Raw genomic sequence first — 22,854 nt, 5'->3', positions numbered from 1 at the left:
AAATGTTTTATTGATAATTATTTTATAAAATAAATTGAGGTACAAAAGTAATTAAAAATGAAAATATACTTTAAAAAAATGATGCACATAAAGTTTACAAAAAGGGACTGTATACAAAACGTTACAAATTGAATAAAATTTGATAAAAAAAAAATATTAAGATTTTTCAGCTTTTTTCAATTTCTTGATAGTCTTTTTCAAGTATTGCAAGATCTTCTCTGGCTTCGGAAAATTCAGCTTCCTCCATACCTTCACCCTCGTACCAATGAAGAAAAGCTCTTTTTGAATAAAGAAGATCGAATTTTACATTAATTTGCCTCCACGCGGTTTCTATTGCTGTTGTATTAGATAACATACAACATGCACGAGGTGTTTTTGATGAGTCCGATGCTGACGTTACAATTGGAGATTGATTGTTTATTCCAATTTTAAAACCCGTGGGACACCAATCAACGAATTGGATAAATCTGGTAAATGTTTTTTTATAATTTAAATAAATCATTAATTTTTGTTAAAAAAGAAAAACAATAATTAAAAATTACTTTTTTCTCTTCATAGCGACAATTGCATCATTAATATCTTTTGGAACAACATCGCCTCGATAGAGCATACAACATGCCATATATTTCCCTTGACGTGGATCGCATTTAACAAATTGATTACACGGTTCAAAGCAGGCTGTTGTAATTTCGGCGATATTAAAATTATTATGTGACGAATTCTCCGGTATTATTGGCGAATAAGCGATCAATGGAAAACGAATACGAGGAAATGGTACGAGATTTGTTTTAAATTCAATGAGATCAACATTTAGAACGCCATTAAATCGTAATGATGCCGTTATTGATGATACAACTTGGCTTATCAGACGATTAAGATTTGTGTAAGTTGGACGATCAACGTTTAAATTTTTATGACATATATCATAAATCGCCTCATTGTCAACTATTAAAGTTGTATCAGCTACATCCATTGTCGTGTGTGTATTTAAAATTGAATTATAAGGTTCGACAATTGCAGTGGAAACTTGTGGAGCAGGATAAATTGCTATTTGAAGTTTACTTCTTTTGTCGAAATTCATCGATAAATTTTCCATTAGAAGTGATGTAAATCCTGAGCCTAATACAATATATTTTTTTAAACAATTAATTAAAATTAGATTTATAATTTAAAGATAAGATCTTATCTTCTAATTCAAGACACTTAATTTAGGATACTTTAAAAAAAAACGTTTCCAATTGAAGATACTTTTCTAATAAAAATCATGTTTCTTAAAATTCTTTTTAATTTTAATTTCATTTTATATTTTCAGATGAAAAATTAATATTCAACTATACCAGTTCCTCCACCGATGGAATGTGTGATTAGAAAGCCTTGTAAACTGTCACATTGTTCGGATATTTTTCTCAATCGTTCTATGGATTTTTCCACAATACTCTTGCCAATTGAATAATATCCTCTGGCAAAATTATTCGCAGCATCTTCGCTTCCATTGATCATAGACGTTGGATGATAGAGGCTTTTAAAAATACCACAACGAATGGTATCTTGCATCAAAAAGAAAGGTATTGCAAAATTTTATTTTTATTATATTTTTTATTCAATATCATTTTTTTTTATTTATAATTATTACCTATTACCGTGGGTTCAAGATCTATAAAAACTGAACGTGGTACCATTTTGTCATTTTTTAATCGTTGAAAAAATGTGTCATTTTCCAATTCTGTGGGAATTTTGTCATTTTTTGATACTGATCCGTCGGAATTTATTCCATGTTCAAGAAGATAAAGTTCCCAACATGAATTTCCTAATTGAATTCCAGCTTGTCCAATGTGAATTGACACACACTCACGCTAATTAAAAAAAAATAATTTTTTTTTAATTAAAATTTTCAACTTTAATCTTCTAAATACTTTTTTTATTTTTTAAATTCTTGAATTATTTTTTGACTCTTACCATTTTGAGTTATTCCAAAATAAATTAAATAAAAATAATAAATTACTCCAAAAATAATAAAATTCTTAAACAATTTTTTAATTCATTATAATTTTAAGTTTTTCCATAAAAAATTTTTTTTTGTTGATTATTTATAAATATATATAAATGTTTATAAAAGAGTATACAAAAATTTATAAGTCCTTGTTGAAAAAAAACAAAGGTTATGAATTCTTGTTTTTTTCATTTATTCTTTTTTTTTCTTTTCTCTTTTTTTTCTACGTGAAACAAATTATAACTATTGTTTACAATTCTTATTGATAAAATATCAATTAAATGAGTAAAAATAAATATAATCCTAGTGCTGTTAAAATGGATATAAAAAAATAATTTTCAATTTAAAATTGTTAGTCAAATTTAATAAAAGAATAAAAAAATTTTATTAAAACTTTGCTAGTACTGAGAGATTTATTTAATTATAAACTAAATTATATTTGTTTAATTACTATCATTTTTTTTTTGATAAGTATTAATTATTATTATTTTATAGCAACTTTTATAATAAAAGAATATAGAACCAAATACATGTTGAAATATTTAGAGATTATTATATAAATACATTTAATCCCAATGAGAATAAATCAGAGAGATTATAAAAATCACTGATTATATAAACCATCTTTGTCAAAATTTTTTCATTATTGAGCCGATTGTTAACTAAAATTTTCATTTTTCTGTGAGTAAATATTTTAATTAAAATTGCAAGTTAATTTTTTAATTCATTTATTTTAATTTATTATTAATTAGCAATGTTTTTTTTTGTTTTAGTATTCCCTTTAGTATGTGATAATGAAACTTTGGTACACTTTTTTTATTTTGATCGTTGGAGCTGTTGCCCTTCCAAGTTAGTTTATTTATTACTTTTTTTTCAAATTCTATACTAATTCTTTTATTTTTAATTAATTTCTCTGATTTTTTAAAATTAAAATTAAATATTTAATTGAATTTTAAGACAAACGAGATGTGGATGAAGAAACCACGAGAGTGATAAAGTCTCTACCTTTTATGGTAAATTAAATTTTCTATTTGTTTGAAATATTTTTTAATTAAAATCTTATTTTTTTTATTAAATCCTTTTCTTTATAATTGTAGATAACGAAGAATTTGTTTTTGTTATTTTTTTCAGGCTATAGTGAGCGTATATCGACAATATTTGGAGATTCACAAATGGGCAATTATTTTAACAGAAAAATGGATTCTTAGTTCAATAAATATTTCACCATTTAAGTAAGAAACTCTAAATTATTCTTCAGTTAACGTCTGGAAAATTTTAATTTAATTTAGGAATTTAATTTAATTTAGGAATATTGACATCACTGTTCGAGTTTATACAGATTTATTTACCACAAGAGGATATGAATACGGAGTAGAGTCAACTAGAGTTTTACAACGAAAAAACGCTAATTTATATCCACCCTTTAGTTTAATTGAGGTAAAATTTTCAAATTTCCTAATTCTATAAATATTGCTTAAACTTAAATTAAAGTTATATTTGTTTATTGAAAATAAATGAATTAAAATAAAATTAATTATGTAATAAAATAAATTAAATATTACAATTAACTAAGTTAATTATTAAAATAAATTATTAATATTCAATTAGGTAATTTAATTAATTAAAATAAAATATTTTCATTTTAAAATTTTTAGCTACAGAGTTCTATTAACTTTGGGGACTTGCGAAAACCAATACCGTTAGCTGGACCAAATTATGAATGGCAAGAGAATGAAGTAGCCTATTACTTGAATTCTGATTTTAAATTTGTAGGAGAACTATCAGAAATTGTGAGTTTTTCTACAAATGCTTTGTAATTTAATTTTATTTTTTATTAATTTACTTTCTATTTCTTTTATTTTTTTTTTACTTTTAATATAAATTGTAGGAATACTTTGAAAAATTATCAATAAAAGTAATATGGGATGAAACAAGTTACGAATCCGATTTAAATGACTGTTTGGAATCAGAAGAATTAAAAGATGATAATGAATTCGAATGTGAACCTGTGATACTCAATGGAACTCTAATTGGTTTTCTTATAGATTCTGAATGTGAAAATCAACCATTTTTGAAGATAAGTTCTATTTACAATTGGATTTTAAAAAATATTCCAGAATTACAAAATACAAAGTATCAATTTTCAGTAAACGAAAATACAATTATATTACCTGAAATTTTACAATGGAAATCGTCACTTTTGCAACGTTTGTTTGAAATTCAGAAGGCAAAAATGATTAATTTAATGAATTTCAATAATAACACATTTAACATTAAATTAGATAATGAATATTAAGAAATTATTTTAATTTTAGTTAATATTTTTAATGGTTTAAAAATTTTTTCAAGCTTCAAAAAAATGTGTAGTTAATTAAAAATATTATTTTCCTATTTAATATATACAATAAAAGCTGTTTTAATGAAAGACAGTTTTATTTTCTGCTAAGTTACAGTTTCGTTCGTACATTGAATAAAAATTCCCAATCGTTCTTATACATCGATTTCTAAATGACTAAATTCAATAGACATGAAATTCGCGAGGATAATTTCAGGAATTTCCTGTTTATATGAAGCAAATCAGAATTCGAAAAATAAAGAAGAAAACGTTTTCAAAGGCGTAAAAACAGTTTTTTTTTTAATTCCTCAGCAAAATATAAGAAAAAAAAGAGAAAAACTGTATAAAAATCCTTTCAAAATATAAAAAATGCTTTTAAAGATAAGCGTTCTTTTTAAACTCAGAGAAAATTTATTTGAATTCTAATATTCTTCTCCGCCTTCACCTTCGCCTTCCACCGAATCAAGACCAACTTCTTCGTAATCTTTCTCCAATGCTGCTAAATCTTCGCGTGCCTCGGAAAATTCACCTTCTTCCATTCCTTCACCAACGTACCAATGGACAAAAGCTCTTTTTGAATACATTACGTCAAATTTGTGATTTAATCGACTCCAGGCGTCAGCAATAGCCGTTGTATTTGCCAACATGCAAATGGCACGTTGCACTTTTGCCAAATCGCCACCTGGTACAACAGTTGGTGGCTGATAATTTATTCCAACCTGGAGAAAAAGGAAAAGTATTTTTGAGAATAATTATATTCCAAATTTTTCTATTGATAAAAAAAATTATAATCTAATAAATTTTTCAATTTTCAGATACACTTTTGAATAAATAAAATTACCTTGAATCCAGTGGGACACCAATCGACAAATTGAATTGTACGTTTTGTTTTTATTGTGGCAATTGATGCATTCACATCCTTGGGTACAACATCGCCACGATAGAGCATACAACACGCCATATATTTACCACGACGTGGATCACATTTCACCATTTGATTTGCCGGTTCAAAGCATGCATTTGTCAATTCGGCAACGGTTAATTGTTCATGATAAGCCTTCTCCGCCGATATTACCGGTGCATAAGTTGCCAATGGAAAATGAATTCGTGGATATGGAACGAGATTTGTTTGAAATTCTGTGAGATCAACATTTAATGCACCATCAAAACGTAATGAGGCCGTTATTGATGAGACAATTTGACCAATTAGCCGATTAAGATTTGTGTAAGTTGGCCTTTCAATATCTAAATTACGTCGACAAATATCATAAATTGCCTCATTGTCAACCATAAATGCCGCGTCTGAATGTTCTAGAGTTGTGTGCGTTGTCAATAGTGAATTATATGGTTCAACAATTGCCGTACAAATTTGTGGCGATGGATAAATGGCAAATTCTAATTTTGATTTTTTCCCATAATCAACCGAGAGACGTTCCATGAGAAGGCTCGTAAATCCTGAGCCAGTGCCACCGCCAAATGCATGGAATATTAAAAAACCTTGAAGTCCAGTACATTGATCAGCTAATTTTCTAATACGATCCAAAACCAAATCAACGATCTCCTTGCCAACTGTGTAATGACCTCGGGCATAATTATTCGCCGCATCTTCCTTTCCTGTGATCAATTGCTCCGGATGGAATAATTGTCGATAGGTTCCTGTTCTCACTTCGTCTGAAGAAAATTAGTTACTTGGTAAGCATCTTTTTTTTTTTTTTTTTAAATTAATACATTTAGTTACTAAATTTTGATTAAGAAAAAAATTGATTCAATCTAAAAGAACAATTTAATTAATTATTTTTCATTTTGAAATAAATTCAAATCTTGTTTTAGTAATTAATATAAAAAATATTGAATTTTCTTTTAAATTGATAATTTTTTTTTCGAAAATTTTTTTTTTTTTGAAATGAAAAACTTTATTTCTATACTTACCGACGACGGTTGGTTCCAAATCTATGAAAACTGCTCGCGGAACGTGTTTGCCAGCTCCTGTTTCACTGAAAAATGTATTGAAACTATCATCTCCACCACCGACTGTTTTGTCAGATGGCATTTGTCCATCAGGTTGAATTCCATGTTCTAAACAATACAATTCCCAACAAGCATTGCCAATTTGTACTCCACCCTGACCCACGTGGACAGATAGACATTCGCGCTGAAAATTATTTACAAAAATTTAATTTATTTGTTTTAAAAGAAAAAAAAATTATTTTCTAAATTGAATAATTTTTTCTGAATTTTTATGATTATTAATTTTGATTAATTCATTAATTACAAAAATTTTAAAGAGCCCTTTCTGTTATTCTAGAAATCTAGAAAGAGAAAGACTTACCATTTTTCGTAATTATGAATAGATGAGAAATTAGATGAAAAGTCAAAATTTAGATGCCACGGCGTCCTTTAATGTAAACTTTTTTTTTTCTTCTTCTTTTCTTGAAAATAAAAAAAAAGAAGTTTGTTTATACCTGAATGTAGCTGTTCGACTTTCAGTCAAATGACTGTCATTTTTTTTTCTCCTTTGTTAAAAATTAAAAATGATTTACGAAAACACTTTTTAACGAGAAAAAACACGCGAATATAAAAAATAAATTATGAATAAGGAAAAATTCTATTTTTTATTTTTTTATTCGCAGATGCAGCAGTTCAATGGAATTTTTAGGTTTGTAGGAAGATGAATAATTTTCTCTATAATGAATGCAGGCATTTTTTTTTTTTTTTTTTTTTTTTGGACAAATATTAGGATCAGAGGATATTTTGAGAAGTTGAAAATTCGTTTCTGTAACTGGTTTTTCAATTTTTCGTTCATTTTTGACTTTAATTTTTCTTTTTAATTGTTCATTTAAATCAGTTTGCTTTGAAAAATTGGGTAAATTTTTTATCAAAGTTTGTATTCTTTTTAATTCATCATAATTATTATTATCTTCTTCTTCCGTTGTTCTTGATAGATAATAATTTAAATCTAATAAAATGAAAGTAAATTAATATAATATTGATGAGTAAAATATTTGAAATTGAAAATTTTCATTATTGAAAATATGACAATTTTTCGGCATTTACAAATAAATTTTATTAGAATTATATTAATTATTAAATTTATCAGTCATTTTTAATTTTTCCTTTGGTAAATTTTAAAAAGGAATAAATGTTATTTTTTTTCTGCAAAATTATTGAAATCGTAAAATATCGTGTTGCTCTTGTTTGCTACTTGTTTCTTTGTCTTTTTTGAACATTTCCTGTTTACTCGTCGATAAGTCCTTCAATATCTCTTGTTCTTTCGTCTTCGTCGTCATTATCTTCATGAGCTGATGTTCTTTCTCAGCTTCTTTCTCTACTGTTATATTTATTTTCTCGTCATTTTCATGTAAGTCTAGTTTATTTTTTTCTTTATTATTATTATTATTATTCAAACTCGTACGACTACTGCTTGAATCATGATGAACCACTCTCGTTCTCATCGTAATTTCTCTCATTTCATCATCAAAAATTTCATCCAACGACGAGTAATAACCTTGAAATTTACCTTTCAAGGACAATACAGACTCATCATGCCTCCTTGTATTTTTTACTATTGAAGTTTTTCTTTCAATTGACGGCACACAAATTGTTTCTGACAAATTTGAATTCTTGCTCATCATTTTTTCTCCGCAAATTAATTTATAACTTTAAAGAAAAAGAAAATATTTCTTTTTAATAAATTATTTTTTTTAAAATATATTTTCCACATAGTGTAATTATATTTTAATTATGTCAAATTACTCTAATTAAATTTTTAATATTAATAGTGGCAATTATAATTATTGAAATTTTAATTATGCAATAATTTAATTAATCTCTTTCAGTAATATTACAATTAATTATTATAATATTAAAATATTAAACAATAGGAAGATAAGAGAAAAATACCGTAATCATAAAATAAAAATTGAAAAAAAGGAAAATTAAGTTATTAATATATTTATACATAAAGGTGAATTTCTTTTTTTTAAATGATTAAAATAAGTAAAATGAAGAGAAGAACGACATTCATGAAAGGTTTCTCACCTGATATCCTCCCCCCTGGGAACAGGTTTTTCATTACCTGTCTTCACTTCCACATCTCTTTCGAAAGTGTTTAATCTGATTTGTATATATAGAATTTACAAAAGACGGTATTAAAAAAAAAAATGATTAATATAATCATGAAAAATGTATATACTCAAAACAACCATAAAAAAGTGTAATTTTCAGTGAAAGGCGATCAATTAATTTCGTTTTTTCATTAACACAATTTAGATAAATGTAATACAATTTAAAATTTTTTTTTCATTAAATAATTTTTTGTTTTATCCTTAAAGTTATTTTACAAGTTACTTCTTAACATTTTTTTTTCTTTTTTACTATAGACATATAAAAAATTTAATTACATTTGTATTTATTATGTAAAGTCATTTTTATAATGTGTTTGTTATTTCATAATGGTGTGTGATAATGAAATATTTTATATTGTTACAGAATATTTTGGAAGATGAAGAAAAAAAGAAATACCTTCGCCACCAAGATTGAGGAGATTTTTTTGAAAATGGCAAAATATAAGGAATATTTGATGATGATTGATTTAAACAATTTTCGTTTAAATTTAATTGACAATCGACATCGTTTTTCAAATCATTGAGGTAATTTTTTTCTATATAATTTGAATTTTCTTTTTTTAAAATTCCTATTGCCTTGAGAAATAGTAGAAATAATTTATTTCATATTTTATTCTTTTTAGTTTTTTTTTACCTTTACTATTTTATTTATTTATATAAACAGAAAGAGTAAAAAAAATATATAAAAATTATTTTTTTGAAAAAAATATTTAAAAATTCTCTTGATAATAATTTTAGTATCTTATAAAAAAATTACATATGCTATAATATCTTGTACTGTCTGATCAAAAAAGAATTTTTCTACTTAAAGTATATAAACGCAGTTTATTGAAATATTTTCAGATTAAATTGATTAGGGAGAAAAAATTAATTATAAATTATTTTTAACGGTTTAAATTTGTTTTTCGTTAATTTGAAAAAAAAAAATTTCAATTTCTATTTGAACTTACTTTTTGCGATTTATAAGTTTTTACAGTCGGTGTATTTTGATTTAATCCATTTTTTATACTTTGAAAAAACCTTAAAATTTAGCGATAATTAAGAATTAATTTTTAAAAAAAAAATTTAATAATTTTTTTAATATTTAAAAAAATAATTTTTTTCGATATCTTTTAGAATATTTTTTCTATAAATTGGAGCAATATTCGATTATACCTTTTTTTACTAAAGAAATAATTTCTATATATATTTTTGAACAATAAAATATTCAAAGAAGAAATAATTTGTTATTAAACAAATTTATGATTAAAGGAAAAAAGAAAAAAAAAGAAAACAATTTTGTTCTCTGATTTTTTTTTTGAAAATTTTTCATTTTATTTATTGAAGATATTTTTGTTTTGAAGAATATTGATTATTCTAATGACAATCCCATGTAATTCATGGGGTTAAGGAGAGTTGCTTTGACGTTCATGTAATGTCGTATATGTTAGAGAAATTGCATGAATTTTTCTAATCAAGGGTCACATACAACTAGCGAAAGCATTTTGCTTTCGAATTTACTTAACTTTGTAATTCATGTATTTCCTTAAACACTTTTTTTTTTTTTTTTGGTTCACAACTATTATTTTTATTCTTCACCCGCGTTAAATGAAATATTTCTTCTTTGAAACTAAACATTTCTTCTTCATCTTGCTACAAAATATTTTCGATATTAATAATTTTATAATTTTTTTTCTTCAAATTTTTTATAAGAAAATGAATTTCTTAAAAAATTTGTTATTTCTTTTGTAAAGAATTGTTTTTTTCTTTCTATGGTAAAAATATATATTCTTCTATTTTGGAAGAAATTATTTCCTCGGTAAAGAAGGGATAAAAATAAAAAAAAAAGAAAATTTTTGCAAAAAAAAAATTAATTTTTTTTTATATAGAATTAATTTTAATACATTTTATATATACCGTCTGTCAGGAAATTGACAATAATTCCAATCGTTTTCTTGGAATACTAAACCATCGCTAAATGTGTATTGTTTCTCTTGTAATTCACCATGATGCCAGACTCCATCAATTCGTTGCTTTTGCGGCCATTCCAATGATCCTTGACCATGAAAAACATAGTCTTTAAATTCGCCCTCAAAAATCACACCTGTTGAGATTATTTTTTTTTATTTTCCCACTTCTTTTAATTTTATATATATTATATTTTTTATATTTAATTTTTCCTTTTATTTTACTTACATTTTTTTTAAATTAATTCCATTTATTACTATTTTACTATTGTATTTATTTAATTTAATTTCTTTATTTTATTTTATATCTTTATTTTTTTATGTAAACAAAAAAAAACAAGAATTTAAAAAAAAAGAATATTTTTAAAAATATATAATTTTAATTATATGCATTTTGTTAAAATTTTAATTAATAATTAATTAATAATAATAATTACTGTTTTGTTTTAAGAACTACTATTGTACGAAAGGGCTTGTCTCGTCAACTTATATTAAAATAAAAAAAAATTATTTAATAATTAATAATTAATCATTTTAATTAATTAATTTGTATATATACGGACAGTGCCCTTTCGTACAAGTGTATATATACTTAAAAAAAAAAGGAAACGTCTTAAAATTTAATATAAAAAATTTTGCAAAAAGAAGAGAAAAAAAGAAACGATTAATTAAAAATATATTTTTTGAAAAAATATTTTTTTTTTCCTCCCTTTATAATGAAAGTTGCTTAAAAAAAAGGAACTATGGAATTTTTTATCCATTGTAATAACGTTTTGTATTGTTGTATATATAGTACTTGTCTCTCTGTAAAGAGAATATATATGTACTTTGAAGTAGGCGCCACTTGAGGGAATGCGCTTCATTATTAAAACGTGTTTCTACACGCGTGTATATATATATATAGTTAGTATCCTCTCATTATGCATGTGCATAAGTCGCATGCAAGCTTCGTATACATTTATACACTATAATTAGAATATAGTATCGTTCAACAGTAAGCCAATTAATTTCTGAATGGTTGAACAAGATTTTTGTTTTTTTTCTTTTCTTTGTATATACCTATATATATATATATATATATACATTTTTTGAATACGCAATCCAGACTCATTTAAAAATCGGAAGTTGCATGTATCTCTCTCATGCAATTTCTCTGAATTTTCTTTATATTTATTCAAAAAGGAAGTCAAATTTTTTTTTTATTAAAAATAAATTTTTTTATTGGATAAATTCAATGTAATGTAAATAAAATTTATTTGATTCAAATAATCGGTTACTTGACTAATAAATAATAATAATAATAATAATTTAGAATTTTTTTTTTCAAATAAATATTTTGTTATGACGTGACATGACTTTATAATAATAATAATAATAATAATCATTGACACTGACCGTGTGGCATAATGAATCTGCCAAATCCTGACATTCCAATTGAATTACATTTGCCAATGTACTTGCTACCAGTGAAGAAATAAATCTCCTTATTTACTTCTTCTTTGCTTTCGTTAAAATGTACGTCAATTGATTTTTGTTGGAGAATTTGTATCTTATCCATCATTTGTGATAAATTCTTTTTATTTTCTTCGTCTTCTATTTCATTTTCTTTCTTTTTTATTTCTTCGTTTTTTATTCCTTCTTTTTCTATTTTATTTTCATCTCTTATTTCTTCTTTTTGTATTTCCCCCCTTTCTTTTTTTTCCTTTTGTATGTCATCCCTCTCTTCTATTTCTTCATTTTGTATTTCATTCTGCTCTTCTATTTCTTCCATTTCTATTTCATTATCCTCTTTCATTTCTTCTTTTTGTATTTCCTTTTCTTCTATTTTCTCCTTTTGTATGTCATTTTTTCCTTCTATTTCTTCTATTTCTAATTCATTATCCTCTTCCATTTCTTCTTTTTGGATTTCCTTTTCTTCTATCTTCTCCTTTTGTATGTCATTTTTTCCTTCTATTTCTTCTATTTCTAATTCATTATCCTCTTTTATTTCTTCTTTATGTATTTCCTTCCCTTCTATTTTTTCCTTTTGTATTTTCTTCTCTGCTATTTCTTCATTTTGTATTTTTTCTTCTTTTCTTTTCCCATCCTCTTTTATTTCTTCTTCATTCTCTTCGATTTCTTCAATTTCATTTTCCATTTTATTCACTTCTTCTCTTTCCATTTTTCTTATTTGTTAACTTCAAATTTTTCTCTGTGGGAAATAATAATTAGATTCTTTTTAAATATAAAACAATTTTTGTTGTTGTTTCAATTTTACTGATTTTCGAAATCATAATTTTGATTAAAATAAAAAAAAAAAATGAATTTAAAAATAGAAGGAAATCTTTTAGTTGTAGAAGAAATAATAAATAAATTTTATTTAATAATAAAAACAATTATCGAATTCAGTAGAAACAGTCAATAGCGGTCAGACATAAAGTTATATATTTGTGAAATATGAAAAATTAGTTGTAAAAGTGAGTTTTATTTAGAGAAAATAAATTCTCATTATCAGTAGTAAAAGTAATAATTAGTCAGACCAATATAATTTTTTCGCCAAGTAGTAAATGTAAATTATAGTCAGACATTGTGGTAATATTTTTTAAATTTTTCTATACAGTTGTTTATGTAATTTTTTTGTTCAGACAGCAAAATTTAAATTCTTTTAATTTTTTCCTTAGTAGCAAAACTAAATTATAGTCAGACATTACAATTATTGCTTAAGAGAAAAATTGCATTGTCTGACTTAAATTTAGTTTTACTACCGAGAAAAAATTATAATTCTTTTTTTATCGAAATTGTAATTATTAGACAGACAATTATAATTTTTTTGATTAAGTAGTATAAGTAAATTTTAGTTATTTTTTAATTTTTATATAAGTAGTAGAAGTTGTTTTGAGTCAGACATAATTAAATTTTTTTTTCCCCATTTTTGCAGCAGTAGTAAAAGTAAATTTTAATCAGTTTTTTTTGTAATTCTTGACACGAGTAGTAAAAGTAATTTTTAGTTAGACACTATAATTTCTTTTATAGTAGTAAAAGTAAATTTTAGTTATATTATAATTTTTTACATAAGTAGTAAAATTAATTTTTAGTCAGACATTATTTTTTATGTTCTTAAAATTTTTTGCAGCAGTAGTAAAAGTTAATTTTAGTCAGACAGTATCATTTAAATGCTTTTTAAATTTTTGGCATTAGTAGTAATAGTAATTTTTAGTCAGACGCTATAAGTTTTCTCTAAGTAGTAAAAGTTGATAGTAATTTATATGTAATTTTTCAATTTTTCTACATAAGTAGTAAAAGTAGTTTTTAATCAGACAAAATTAAATTACTCTAATTTGTATCTAATTGTAAGTAGTAAAAGTAAATATTTTGTCAGACAACACTGTTAGGAATCTTTCTTTTTTTTTTATTTTGTTGTATATAAATAAATTAAAAAAAAATAATTTTCAAACTATTTAAAAAAAAATTAGTACTTTACAGTATAATAAAAGCGGAAATATATATATTTTGATATATTCAATTTGCATAACACTTGCGATATCTTTTATAAGTTTCTTCAATTGGTGAAAGCTACTTTTCTGATTGATAGGATAATCCAAATGATTTTTTTTTATAAATTGCAATTTCTCTCACATAATTTTAATTCTTTCCTCATAATATATATTAACTTATCTTCATTTTACATAGCTCATTTTCATTAAATAAATAATATTAATTAAAACAAAATAATAATTTGAAAATTTCAATTTTTAAACAAAAATTATTCTTTTGACAAAATAGATTTTTTGGTTACGTTAAAAAAAAATTGTGAAAAAATGACGTACGATAGGAAAAATTTTATTAAAAATTAAAAAAAATATGGAAAATAAAATTTTTTGAACTATATAGCAAAATGGAATTATATTGCAATGAATAAAATTAGAAGTAACAGTATAAAAGCAATATAATTTTCCAATGAATTTTTATTATAAAAAAAAAAAAATAAAAACAACTTATACATGAATGGATGAACATGAAACGGTTTTTTTGTGAGTAAAATTCTTTGTTTTCATTGGTCGAGAAATCTCAGGTTTACGGTAATCGCATCACGAGAGCATTTGAGATAAATCTTTGTTAGCATAAACCGCAAAATTTTCTTTTGACAGGTGTGAGCAAGGAAGCATGATTTTATATCTTTGCTGCTGTTTAATAGTAAATTATTATTATTATTATTATTATTATTATTATTGATCTTCAATATTCGATTTTATTGACCGTATCCCATTGATATAATATTGAACCAACATAATATTTCTCTTGGGTAACTTTTACAATTTACATGCTCGAGTGAATCTCACGTTGATTATACTGGTGCTCTTTTATATTGTAAACTAATTTCCATGATTCTTTGATGATATTATGTCATTTTAAAATCATAAAAAAAAAATAAAATAAAATTACACTGAAAATATAATAGGTAATGAAAGTACTTATATATTTTTCTTGTTATTTGATATTATTTCTCTATTTTTATCGCCTTTTGTTTATTATTATTTTATTTTTCATTATTATGGGATTTTAATTATTTTTGACTTTGATTTAATTAATTTATTATTATAACTAATCAATTATTTATTAATTATTAATTATTCTTCTTTTCTCATTTCTTATTTTTCTTTCCATATATATTTTTACTTCAATTTATTCTTGCAATTTATTATAATTCTATATTAATGTTAATTTCGACAAAATTAAAAGCAGTAATGTGATTTTTCCACTAAATGCAAATTTGCAACTATAAATTCGTAAATTTGGCAAAACAAATAAATAATAAATAAAATATAAAACAAAAGAAATTAATGGAAGAAAAAAGAAAAGAATTTTGTTTTTTTAGTTTTTAAAAAAGAAAATTGAAGTAGTGGGTAAGGGTAATAATATGGTTGATGGCTAGAGGTTATAAAAGACATCCATTCCCTGAAAGGCGCTCAGTACGAACGCGAGAGCTGAAGAGCACATACAGTATACATCTCTTTTATAAAATATATATATATATATACAAAAACTTTATTCCTAAGACGAGTGTTTCTCATCTTAAATAGAAAAAAAAAATTTTTTTAAATAAAAAAAAATTAATTTTATTTTTCAATATGATCACCATAAACGATTAGTATATATAAGTGATACAGTTATTAAGTCAAAGTTTTCATATATGGTGATAGTGCTGTGAATTTTTCCCGCATTGGAAAAAGGATCATTTTTGCCAATCAGAGGTAGGAGGGTGTTAATTTTTGTTTTTTTTTTTCTAATTCTTTAAAATTCTAATATATTTTATTAAAATTTATTACTTTCTTCTTTAAGAGATTATTGATGTTTTTTTAATTCATTCATTTTTGTAAATTATATAAATATAATTAATTAATTGTTTTTAAATTAATAATTTATTATTATTATTATAGTTTTATTATTATGTTTTATAATGAAAATTATAATTACAACCATAATAATTATAATTATTATTATCATTCCCATGTGGAAAAAGTAAATAAAATTTATATTGCAAATTGAGTATATATATTTTATATATAAATTATATTTAAATTATATTTAATTTTTTCGCATGAACAAAAATTAAATATAATTTTTACATAATTTAAATATAAAAAATATATACTCAATTTAAAATATAAATTATATTTACTTTTTCCACATGGGATTTTTATTATTATTACATATTATTGTTATTATTTTTATTATTGATAGTAAACATTGTGGAAGAGAAGATGAATAATTTTACTTTTGCGATTACTCTCTCGAGTATAGTCTTCGTTTTCAAGCAACGGATGAGAAAAATCGATGAATTTAATAATTTATTAATAGTCAAGTTTCATTGATCGGTTTTCAACTTTTAATTAAAGATAAACACGTGTGCTAAGAATTTTTCACCAAAAAAAAAACAAAATAGTTATTTTTTTAAAATTTCATTTATTTTAAGTTTATGCCTTTAATTATAATTATGATACTCCAAAATTGTCAATATTTACAAATAACAACAAAATATTAATAATAATAATTTTTTATCCATATAAATAAATAATAATACAATCAAAAAGAAATTTATTTCATCCAAATAATAAATTACTTATTATAACAATTATATTTATAATATTTTTAATTATAATAATTATAATTATAATATGCAAATTAAATAACAAAATTAATTTCACGTAGATGAGAAATATATATATATATATATATATTTATAAAAAAAGTGGGAAAATATAAAGAAATATAAAATTTAAATATTAAAAGAAATTCTATGGGGGTTACAAAGGAAAATTAAAATCAGTTCAATGTGATTTATATACTTTTTTAATTAGAAAATTTAAGTGGGAAATTTTTTTTATCTTTTCCTTTCCTTTTTTTTTTTTTTTTGATGAACTGTTGCATAAATTTCTTGAAACAAAGCAAATAGGCAGAAATGAATCATGAATATAATTGCCGTGATGAAAAATTTCAATGTTTCGTGCATTGGAAGCATAATATTTAAAAGCAAGAAAATGTCAACAAGTCGGGGAAAAATTTAATATAGCGCACCATGAAATTATTATTATTATTCTTTTAAACTTTTCTGGAATTTTTCAAACAAATAAGAATTGAATTAACCTAATAATAATGAATAAATTTTAAATAATAATAATTAATTAATAATAACTAATTAAAAATAAATAATAATTAATTAATAATTATTTAATTATACTAAAAAAAAAATTTTACCTGGAACAGCGAAAGGTTTCACAAGAATAGCAAAATTTGAAATTGTTTCATTTAAATCTTTTCCTATTTTAGTGAAATTTTTCGCTGTTCCAGATAAAATCTTTTTTTTTCGTTTAATAATAATTATATTTAATAATAATTAATATTATTTGATATAAATATAAATATTTATTTTGAATTCCATAAATTTGATATATTATTATCCTTTTTTTTCATTTAATTTGCATTTATTAAATTAAAATTTAATTTTTGCCTGGCGATCTCATTTCCTGAGAGAGTCACTGATAAAAATGAGGTGGAAAAAATGCCAACTTGAAATTAGATAAAAATAGCAATAAATTTTATGAGAAAATTAAATTAGAGTGAAAAAAATATATATATAAATCAAAAAAAAAAAAATTGTTAAATTTCCGGTTACCCTAGTTTTTGTGTAATAAAATTAATTTTAAAAATATTTTAAAGTAACACTTTAGTTAATTTATAATTATATACATAATAAAACTAATAAAAATTGAAGATGATAAATTATTCTAATTATATGATTTTTATTATAAAAAATAGAAAAAATTGATTTTTTTCACACAAATAAAAAACAATTTTAAAAACATTTTTTAACTAAATTTTTTTATTTTATAAAAAAATAAATTATATAAAAAATTTGCAACTTCAAAGAAAAAGAAGAAAATGAATTTGTTTTTTTTAATTTAATTTGAAAAATTTACTTTTAAAAATTCCTATTCAAATAATTAATTTAAAATTCTAATTTTTCGAATAATTATTAAAAATATGTCTTGATGAGCGTAATTGTTTTGACGCTTTTGAAAACTATATGAAAGAAATGGCATCTCATCAAAATCTCTTTCGAGTATAACTTTAAAATGAATTATACCGTTGCTAAAATTACGATTACCGCATTGTTGTAAATCACTGTGAACGGAATTACAGCACATTGTTATAGACTTTTTCCGGATGTATTGTTACTCGGATATATAAACCTTTGAAAGATATATAGTATATATAACCATGCACGTGGGAGAGTCATCACTTATAATTCTCAAGTTCATCATAAGCAAAAGTGTTTTGAAGATTCTAACAGTTTCATATATTATCTACATTATCTCAAAATCTAATTTTCCATAAGCTAATAACTTAATTACTTCAAAAAAAAAATCCATAGTTTCATTATAATGAGACTGTAAAGTTATTTGACTTTATTATATATCTAAATTTTATTTATTATAATATTTTTATAGAAAATTATTTTTCTATAAGATATATATATATTTTTTTTTATAAATAATTATAAATTATTTTTAAAACAATTTAAAATAATAACAATAATAATAATAAAATATTTTTATTTAATAAATTTTTTCTTTTCTTCATTAATATTTAGTAAATAAAAACATTTTTTTTTTCTTCTTTCTTATTATATCTTTTAAAGGAGAGAAAAGAAAAATACAGAGGGAAAATAAATGAGAAAAATAATATAATCTAGAAAATGGGAAATATAAATTATACGGAGAATTATAAAATAAAAGTAGTATTTTTTTTATTAAAATGGATAAAAATAGAAGATTCAAGAAGAAAAAAAAAAATATTAGCAAATGGAGTGAAAAATGAATCGTATATTAATTATATAGGCGTAATAGAAATTGTATCCAGACAATTTCCGTTACTATGGTAAAAGCTTCATTTAAAGTCACGAAAGGTGTTGCAGAAACCACTTTAAAATGGGCCAAGCGACATTACTTTGGGCGAATACTAAATGCATCGTTACCATTGCGAGTAATAAAATTTATTATCTTCACTTTTCTTTGGAATAAAATTTTTTTTTTTTAAATAATTAATTATATAGTTCAATAATTTTAATCGAATATATATTTTTTAATTAAAATAAATAAATTATTATTGATTATTTTATTATTACTATTTTTTTATTTCTATTATTTTTATTTTTACTATTATTATTTTTATTACTTTTATTATTATTATTATTATTATTATTATTATTATTATTATTATTATTTTTATTGTTTTTATTATTTTTACTATTTTTAATATTTTTAAGCAATTTTTTTATTTTATTCATTTATACATTAGATAATATTTTTACTGTAGAATGTAAGATGAATATTAGATATCATAAAACCCAGAATCCAAATTTCTGGTCAAAGAACCCGTTTTGAACAGACACGTAACTTCAAAGGCGATTCGTTCAACATATTACGTTGAGATTATAATACATTTGGATTATGCATCCTCTTAAGTCATATATATATATATATACTAGAAAATAATTTTACTTTAATTATTAATTTTCCCAAAAAATTTTCCCCTCAATTTTCAGGATGTGTTTCGCAAAAAAATTTTCTTCTTTTTTTTCGTTTTATAAAATTTTGTTTTGGAAATTATAAAAAAAAAATTGTTATTTAAAATCTTATTTTTGTCGCAGCAATTAATTTCACATTAAATAAAAAATGATTAAAAATAACATATTGTAACATTAGACCGATTCGTCGATTGGATCGATAAATACATATAATATGCTATATCGTCTCACCTGTACAAAGGATGTTATTGATTCATATAATATCAAATTATATGTTTATAATGTAAAAAAAAAATTATTTTAAAAAATTTCATTTGCATAAAATAATTATTTATATATAAAATGAGGGGGAAAAAAAATTCGCATGTATTTAAAATTTTTTTTTTTTTGTCAATTTTTTTAAATAAGATTACATTATGAGTTTTTATGAAGAAAAAGAAAGAAAAAAAAATATATATATAATGTGGTTGAATATATGATTCTGGGTAACGACAGTGGAATTTCAAAACGTCGTTTAACAATGCATGACAAGTTTTCCCCCTCATCGAGTATAGTTGTGTCCTATAACGGTAATATAACACTCTTAACATATAAGTTAATTTATCCTTGACTTTGAAAAAGAAAAAAAAAAAAAAAAAATGTTGACCCTAATTCTCTTGTAATAATTTGCAAAGTATCCTCCTTTTGGTATAGGTTAAAAGTATTTGAAAAATTTTTGAACTTAATTTTCTTTTACTCGTCTGAATATTTAAATTTTTTTTATCACATGTTTCCAAAATTTTTTATTTGGTATATATTTTTTAAAAATAATTTTTTTTTGTCACTTTTAATTATTTATTTACTTATTATTATTTTTCTTTTATTATATATTAATTATTTATATTTATTTTTGCAAAATTATCATTATTGATTAATTACATCTTCAATAATTATTTTCTTCATTGTTTATTATTTATATTTATGATTAACTGTCTCATTTCTTCATTTACTATTTATCATTTTTTCTTTATTAATTTATTTCTTTTTATAAAATAAATTATTTATTAAAATATGAATTATTGGAGAAAATTGAAGAAAACTTCAAGATTTAATAATTCAGTGAAAAAAAAATTGTTACTTCTATGAATTAAATGTTGACAGTTGCACGATTTGAAAATTGAAAGCATTTTTTTTTTACACTTTCCTGCTTTTGAAATCGAGAGTTTTAGACGTTTCTAATATTTTATATAATGTTATGTTTTAGAAATGTTTTAACAATATCCCTCAAATAAATCGAAAAGAAATTATTATTTATTTTCTAAATTAGAAAAATATCTTCTTTCTTGCGTGTATAAAAATTTTTATTATTCTTCAATTAAGAAGATTTCTTTGATTCAAATACTCAATTACTTGACTATTATCAAATAAATATTTATTTGTATCAAATAATTATTTTTTAAGGTGGTATATTTGTTTAAAATACAGAAATTATTGATTTAAAAATATAATTTATTTAATTCAAATAAAAATTGAGCGGATGGGAAGAAGAACTCGCCGAGGCGCTCGGCTGACGCTGTATTGCCGAGTATCTATTGTCCAAATGCCAAAAAAATTAAATTTTGAAATTTTGAGTTTTGAAAAGTGCTACCTTATAGGAAATAGAAAGGCGCATCTTTTTTTCCTTTGAAGTTTTTTTGAAAAATAATTAGTTTAAATAATAATTGCAAAAAACTGACAAATTTTCATTTTAATTTTTCATTCAATTTTAAAACATATATCGTCCTAACTTTGACAAATGTTGATAAAATTAATTGGGATTTGATATACAAACGCGTTTGAGTTCACAGAAGACGATAGTATATTAATAAACTTAAAAATTATCAATTGTTTAATAATATTTAATAGTTTTTAATTATGTGTAAAAAATCACGTTTTCTTACCTTTGCCGACAAAAAGTCTGTGGGGAAGTTTCGAATTCAAAGAACTTCCAGTGAGACATTTGTTTATCAATGTATAAGGAAGTTTTTTGGAAAATTTAAAATTGATTTGTTGAATAGTTTAAAAAATATTCAAGTCTTAACAAATTACGCGTGGCGCGCTAGCGAGTAGTGGCGTAGATTGTATGCGTATTCTGCTGTGCCCAACATATCTTATGATTACATTTACACATTTTTAATAAATTACTTAACATAAAATGTTTACATTATTCAACAATAATTTTTTTTCGCAAACAATCAAAAACCAAAACAACAAAGAAACAATTACGAACTATCAATAACAATTTGTAAATAAGAGATTGGAATCATAGTAGTTAAATTGTTGAAATAAAATTTATAAAATATTTTTTGTACATATTATTAGTAAAAATACTTTCAAATTTTATGCACACAAAAATTTTTGAATAATAAATTAATTAGTAAAATTAAAAATAAATAAAATTCATTTAGCTAATATCAATGATTTTTTATTCGAAATTTTTTTAGTAAAAATTTGATTATTATAAATATAAATAATAAATGTAAAACAAATTCTTTGCAGTAGTAAATAAATGTAATCATAAGATATGTTGGGCACAGCAGAATACGCATACAATCTACGCCACTACTCGCTAGCGCGCCACGCGTAATTTGTTAAGACTTGAATATTTTTTAAACTATTCAACAAATCAATTTTAAATTTTCCAAAAAACTTCCTTATACATTGATAAACAAATGTCTCACTGGAAGTTCTTTGAATTCGAAACTTCCCCACAGACTTTTTGTCGGCAAAGGTAAGAAAACGTGATTTTTTACACATAATTAAAAACTATTAAATATTATTAAACAATTGATAATTTTTAAGTTTATTAATATACTATCGTCTTCTGTGAACTCAAACGCGTTTGTATATCAAATCCCAATTAATTTTATCAACATTTGTCAAAGTTAGGACGATATATGTTTTAAAATTGAATGAAAAATTAAAATGAAAATTTGTCAGTTTTTTGCAATTATTATTTAAACTAATTATTTTTCAAAAAAACTTCAAAGGAAAAAAAGATGCGCCTTTCTATTTCCTATAAGGTAGCACTTTTCAAAACTCAAAATTTCAAAATTTAATTTTTTTGGCATTTGGACAATAGATACTCGGCAATACAGCGTCAGCCGAGCGCCTCGGCGAGTTCTTCTTCCCATCCGCTCAATTATTTGGTTCAAGTAAATTTTTATTTGATAATACTCAAGTAATCGAGTATATTTGAATTAAATAAATTATATTTTTCAGTGTGAAATACGATTTTCGATTATATAAAAATTCTGTTGTATAGAAAATCGGTTTAATAAAAATTCTATACAAAATAATAATAATAATAATAATAATAATAATAATAATAATCGAACAAACGAGAAATTCGGTTCAAAATTAATTATAAAAAA

At 22.8% G+C, this 22,854-nt stretch overlaps 5 protein-coding genes across 8 annotated transcripts in view; 2 read left to right on the top strand and 3 right to left on the bottom strand.

Annotated features, from left to right (window-relative positions):
- Positions 1 to 48: 48 nt before the first annotated feature.
- LOC127285462 (tubulin alpha-8 chain-like) lies at positions 49 to 2,147 on the bottom strand. Its single transcript, XM_051311488.1, has 5 exons — positions 1,957 to 2,147; positions 1,634 to 1,853; positions 1,338 to 1,547; positions 543 to 1,119; positions 49 to 467 (listed from the first exon to the last, which is right to left on the bottom strand). Exons 1-5 carry the CDS (start codon positions 1,957 to 1,959, stop codon positions 167 to 169), a joined length of 1,311 nt encoding a protein of 436 aa, XP_051167445.1. The 5' UTR covers positions 1,960 to 2,147; the 3' UTR covers positions 49 to 166.
- On the top strand, positions 1,425 to 4,415 carry LOC127285468 (uncharacterized). 2 transcript variants are annotated; one of them, XM_051311500.1, is made up of 7 exons: positions 1,425 to 1,565; positions 2,764 to 2,839; positions 2,948 to 3,003; positions 3,122 to 3,222; positions 3,298 to 3,427; positions 3,646 to 3,780; positions 3,879 to 4,415. In XM_051311500.1, exons 2-7 carry the CDS (start codon positions 2,785 to 2,787, stop codon positions 4,284 to 4,286), a joined length of 885 nt encoding a protein of 294 aa, XP_051167457.1. In that variant the 5' UTR covers positions 1,425 to 1,565; positions 2,764 to 2,784; the 3' UTR covers positions 4,287 to 4,415. The 2 variants fall into 2 exon arrangements, with proteins under 2 accessions (XP_051167457.1, XP_051167456.1); XM_051311499.1 differs by lacking the exon at positions 1,425 to 1,565 and adding an exon at positions 2,581 to 2,671.
- LOC127285460 (tubulin alpha-1 chain-like) overlaps positions 4,403 to 22,854 on the bottom strand; it is a 47,184-nt gene continuing 28,732 nt past the window's right edge. The window contains exons 2-5 of the mRNA XM_051311487.1: positions 6,655 to 6,754; positions 6,255 to 6,477; positions 5,167 to 5,996; positions 4,403 to 5,044 (exon numbers count right to left, since the gene is read on the bottom strand). Coding sequence (XP_051167444.1) covers positions 4,748 to 5,044; positions 5,167 to 5,996; positions 6,255 to 6,477; positions 6,655 to 6,657 — 1,353 coding nt within the window. The 5' untranslated portion in view covers positions 6,658 to 6,754 and the 3' untranslated portion in view covers positions 4,403 to 4,747. The remainder of the gene's footprint in view (positions 5,045 to 5,166; positions 5,997 to 6,254; positions 6,478 to 6,654; positions 6,755 to 22,854) is intronic.
- LOC127285451 (serine-rich adhesin for platelets) overlaps positions 5,899 to 22,854 on the top strand; it is a 43,775-nt gene continuing 26,819 nt past the window's right edge. The window contains exons 1-3 of one of the 3 annotated variants that reach the window (XM_051311472.1): positions 5,907 to 6,017; positions 6,956 to 6,981; positions 8,814 to 8,974. The gene's annotated coding sequence lies outside the window, so the exon portion shown is untranslated. Of the gene's footprint in view, positions 6,018 to 6,955; positions 6,982 to 8,813; positions 8,975 to 15,334; positions 15,627 to 22,854 lie in introns of those variants that run through there. The other 2 variants (XM_051311474.1, XM_051311473.1) reach the window with 2 other exon arrangements.
- On the bottom strand, positions 7,048 to 12,580 carry LOC127285459 (uncharacterized protein PF3D7_1120000-like). Its single transcript, XM_051311486.1, has 3 exons — positions 11,791 to 12,580; positions 10,346 to 10,532; positions 7,048 to 7,982 (listed from the first exon to the last, which is right to left on the bottom strand). Exons 1-3 carry the CDS (start codon positions 12,554 to 12,556, stop codon positions 7,487 to 7,489), a joined length of 1,449 nt encoding a protein of 482 aa, XP_051167443.1. The 5' UTR covers positions 12,557 to 12,580; the 3' UTR covers positions 7,048 to 7,486.

This window comes from Leptopilina boulardi, unplaced genomic scaffold, assembly GCF_019393585.1.
Source record: "Leptopilina boulardi isolate dan_hultmark-lab unplaced genomic scaffold, ZJU_Lbou_2.1 LbouV2_333, whole genome shotgun sequence".
Lineage (NCBI taxonomy): Eukaryota > Metazoa > Arthropoda > Insecta > Hymenoptera > Figitidae > Leptopilina > Leptopilina boulardi.
This window is presented reverse-complemented; position numbering and strand designations above follow the sequence as displayed.

Bases quoted from the DNA above. Each gene is read 5' to 3' on its own strand.
- LOC127285468 (XM_051311500.1), top strand. From the start codon at position 2,785: ATGAAACTTTGGTACACTTTTTTTATTTTGATCGTTGGAGCTGTTGCC. The intron at 3,004-3,121 runs GTAAATTAAATT...TATTTTTTTCAG, and splicing joins TAAAGTCTCTACCTTTTATG to GCTATAGTGAGCGTATATCG. The intron at 3,781-3,878 runs GTGAGTTTTTCT...TATAAATTGTAG, and splicing joins TAGGAGAACTATCAGAAATT to GAATACTTTGAAAAATTATC.
- LOC127285462 (XM_051311488.1), bottom strand. The intron at 1,548-1,633 runs GTAATAATTATA...TTTTGATGCAAG, and splicing joins TCTTGAACCCACGGTAATAG to ATACCATTCGTTGTGGTATT. The intron at 468-542 runs GTAATTTTTAAT...AACATTTACCAG, and splicing joins GTCGCTATGAAGAGAAAAAA to ATTTATCCAATTCGTTGATT.
- LOC127285459 (XM_051311486.1), bottom strand. From the start codon at position 12,556: ATGGAAAGAGAAGAAGTGAATAAAATGGAAAATGAAATTGAAGAAATC. The intron at 10,533-11,790 runs GTCAGTGTCAAT...TAATCTCAACAG, and splicing joins CAGATTCATTATGCCACACG to GTGTGATTTTTGAGGGCGAA. The intron at 7,983-10,345 runs GTATATATAAAA...TTTTCTTTAAAG, and splicing joins TGTCAATTTCCTGACAGACG to TTATAAATTAATTTGCGGAG.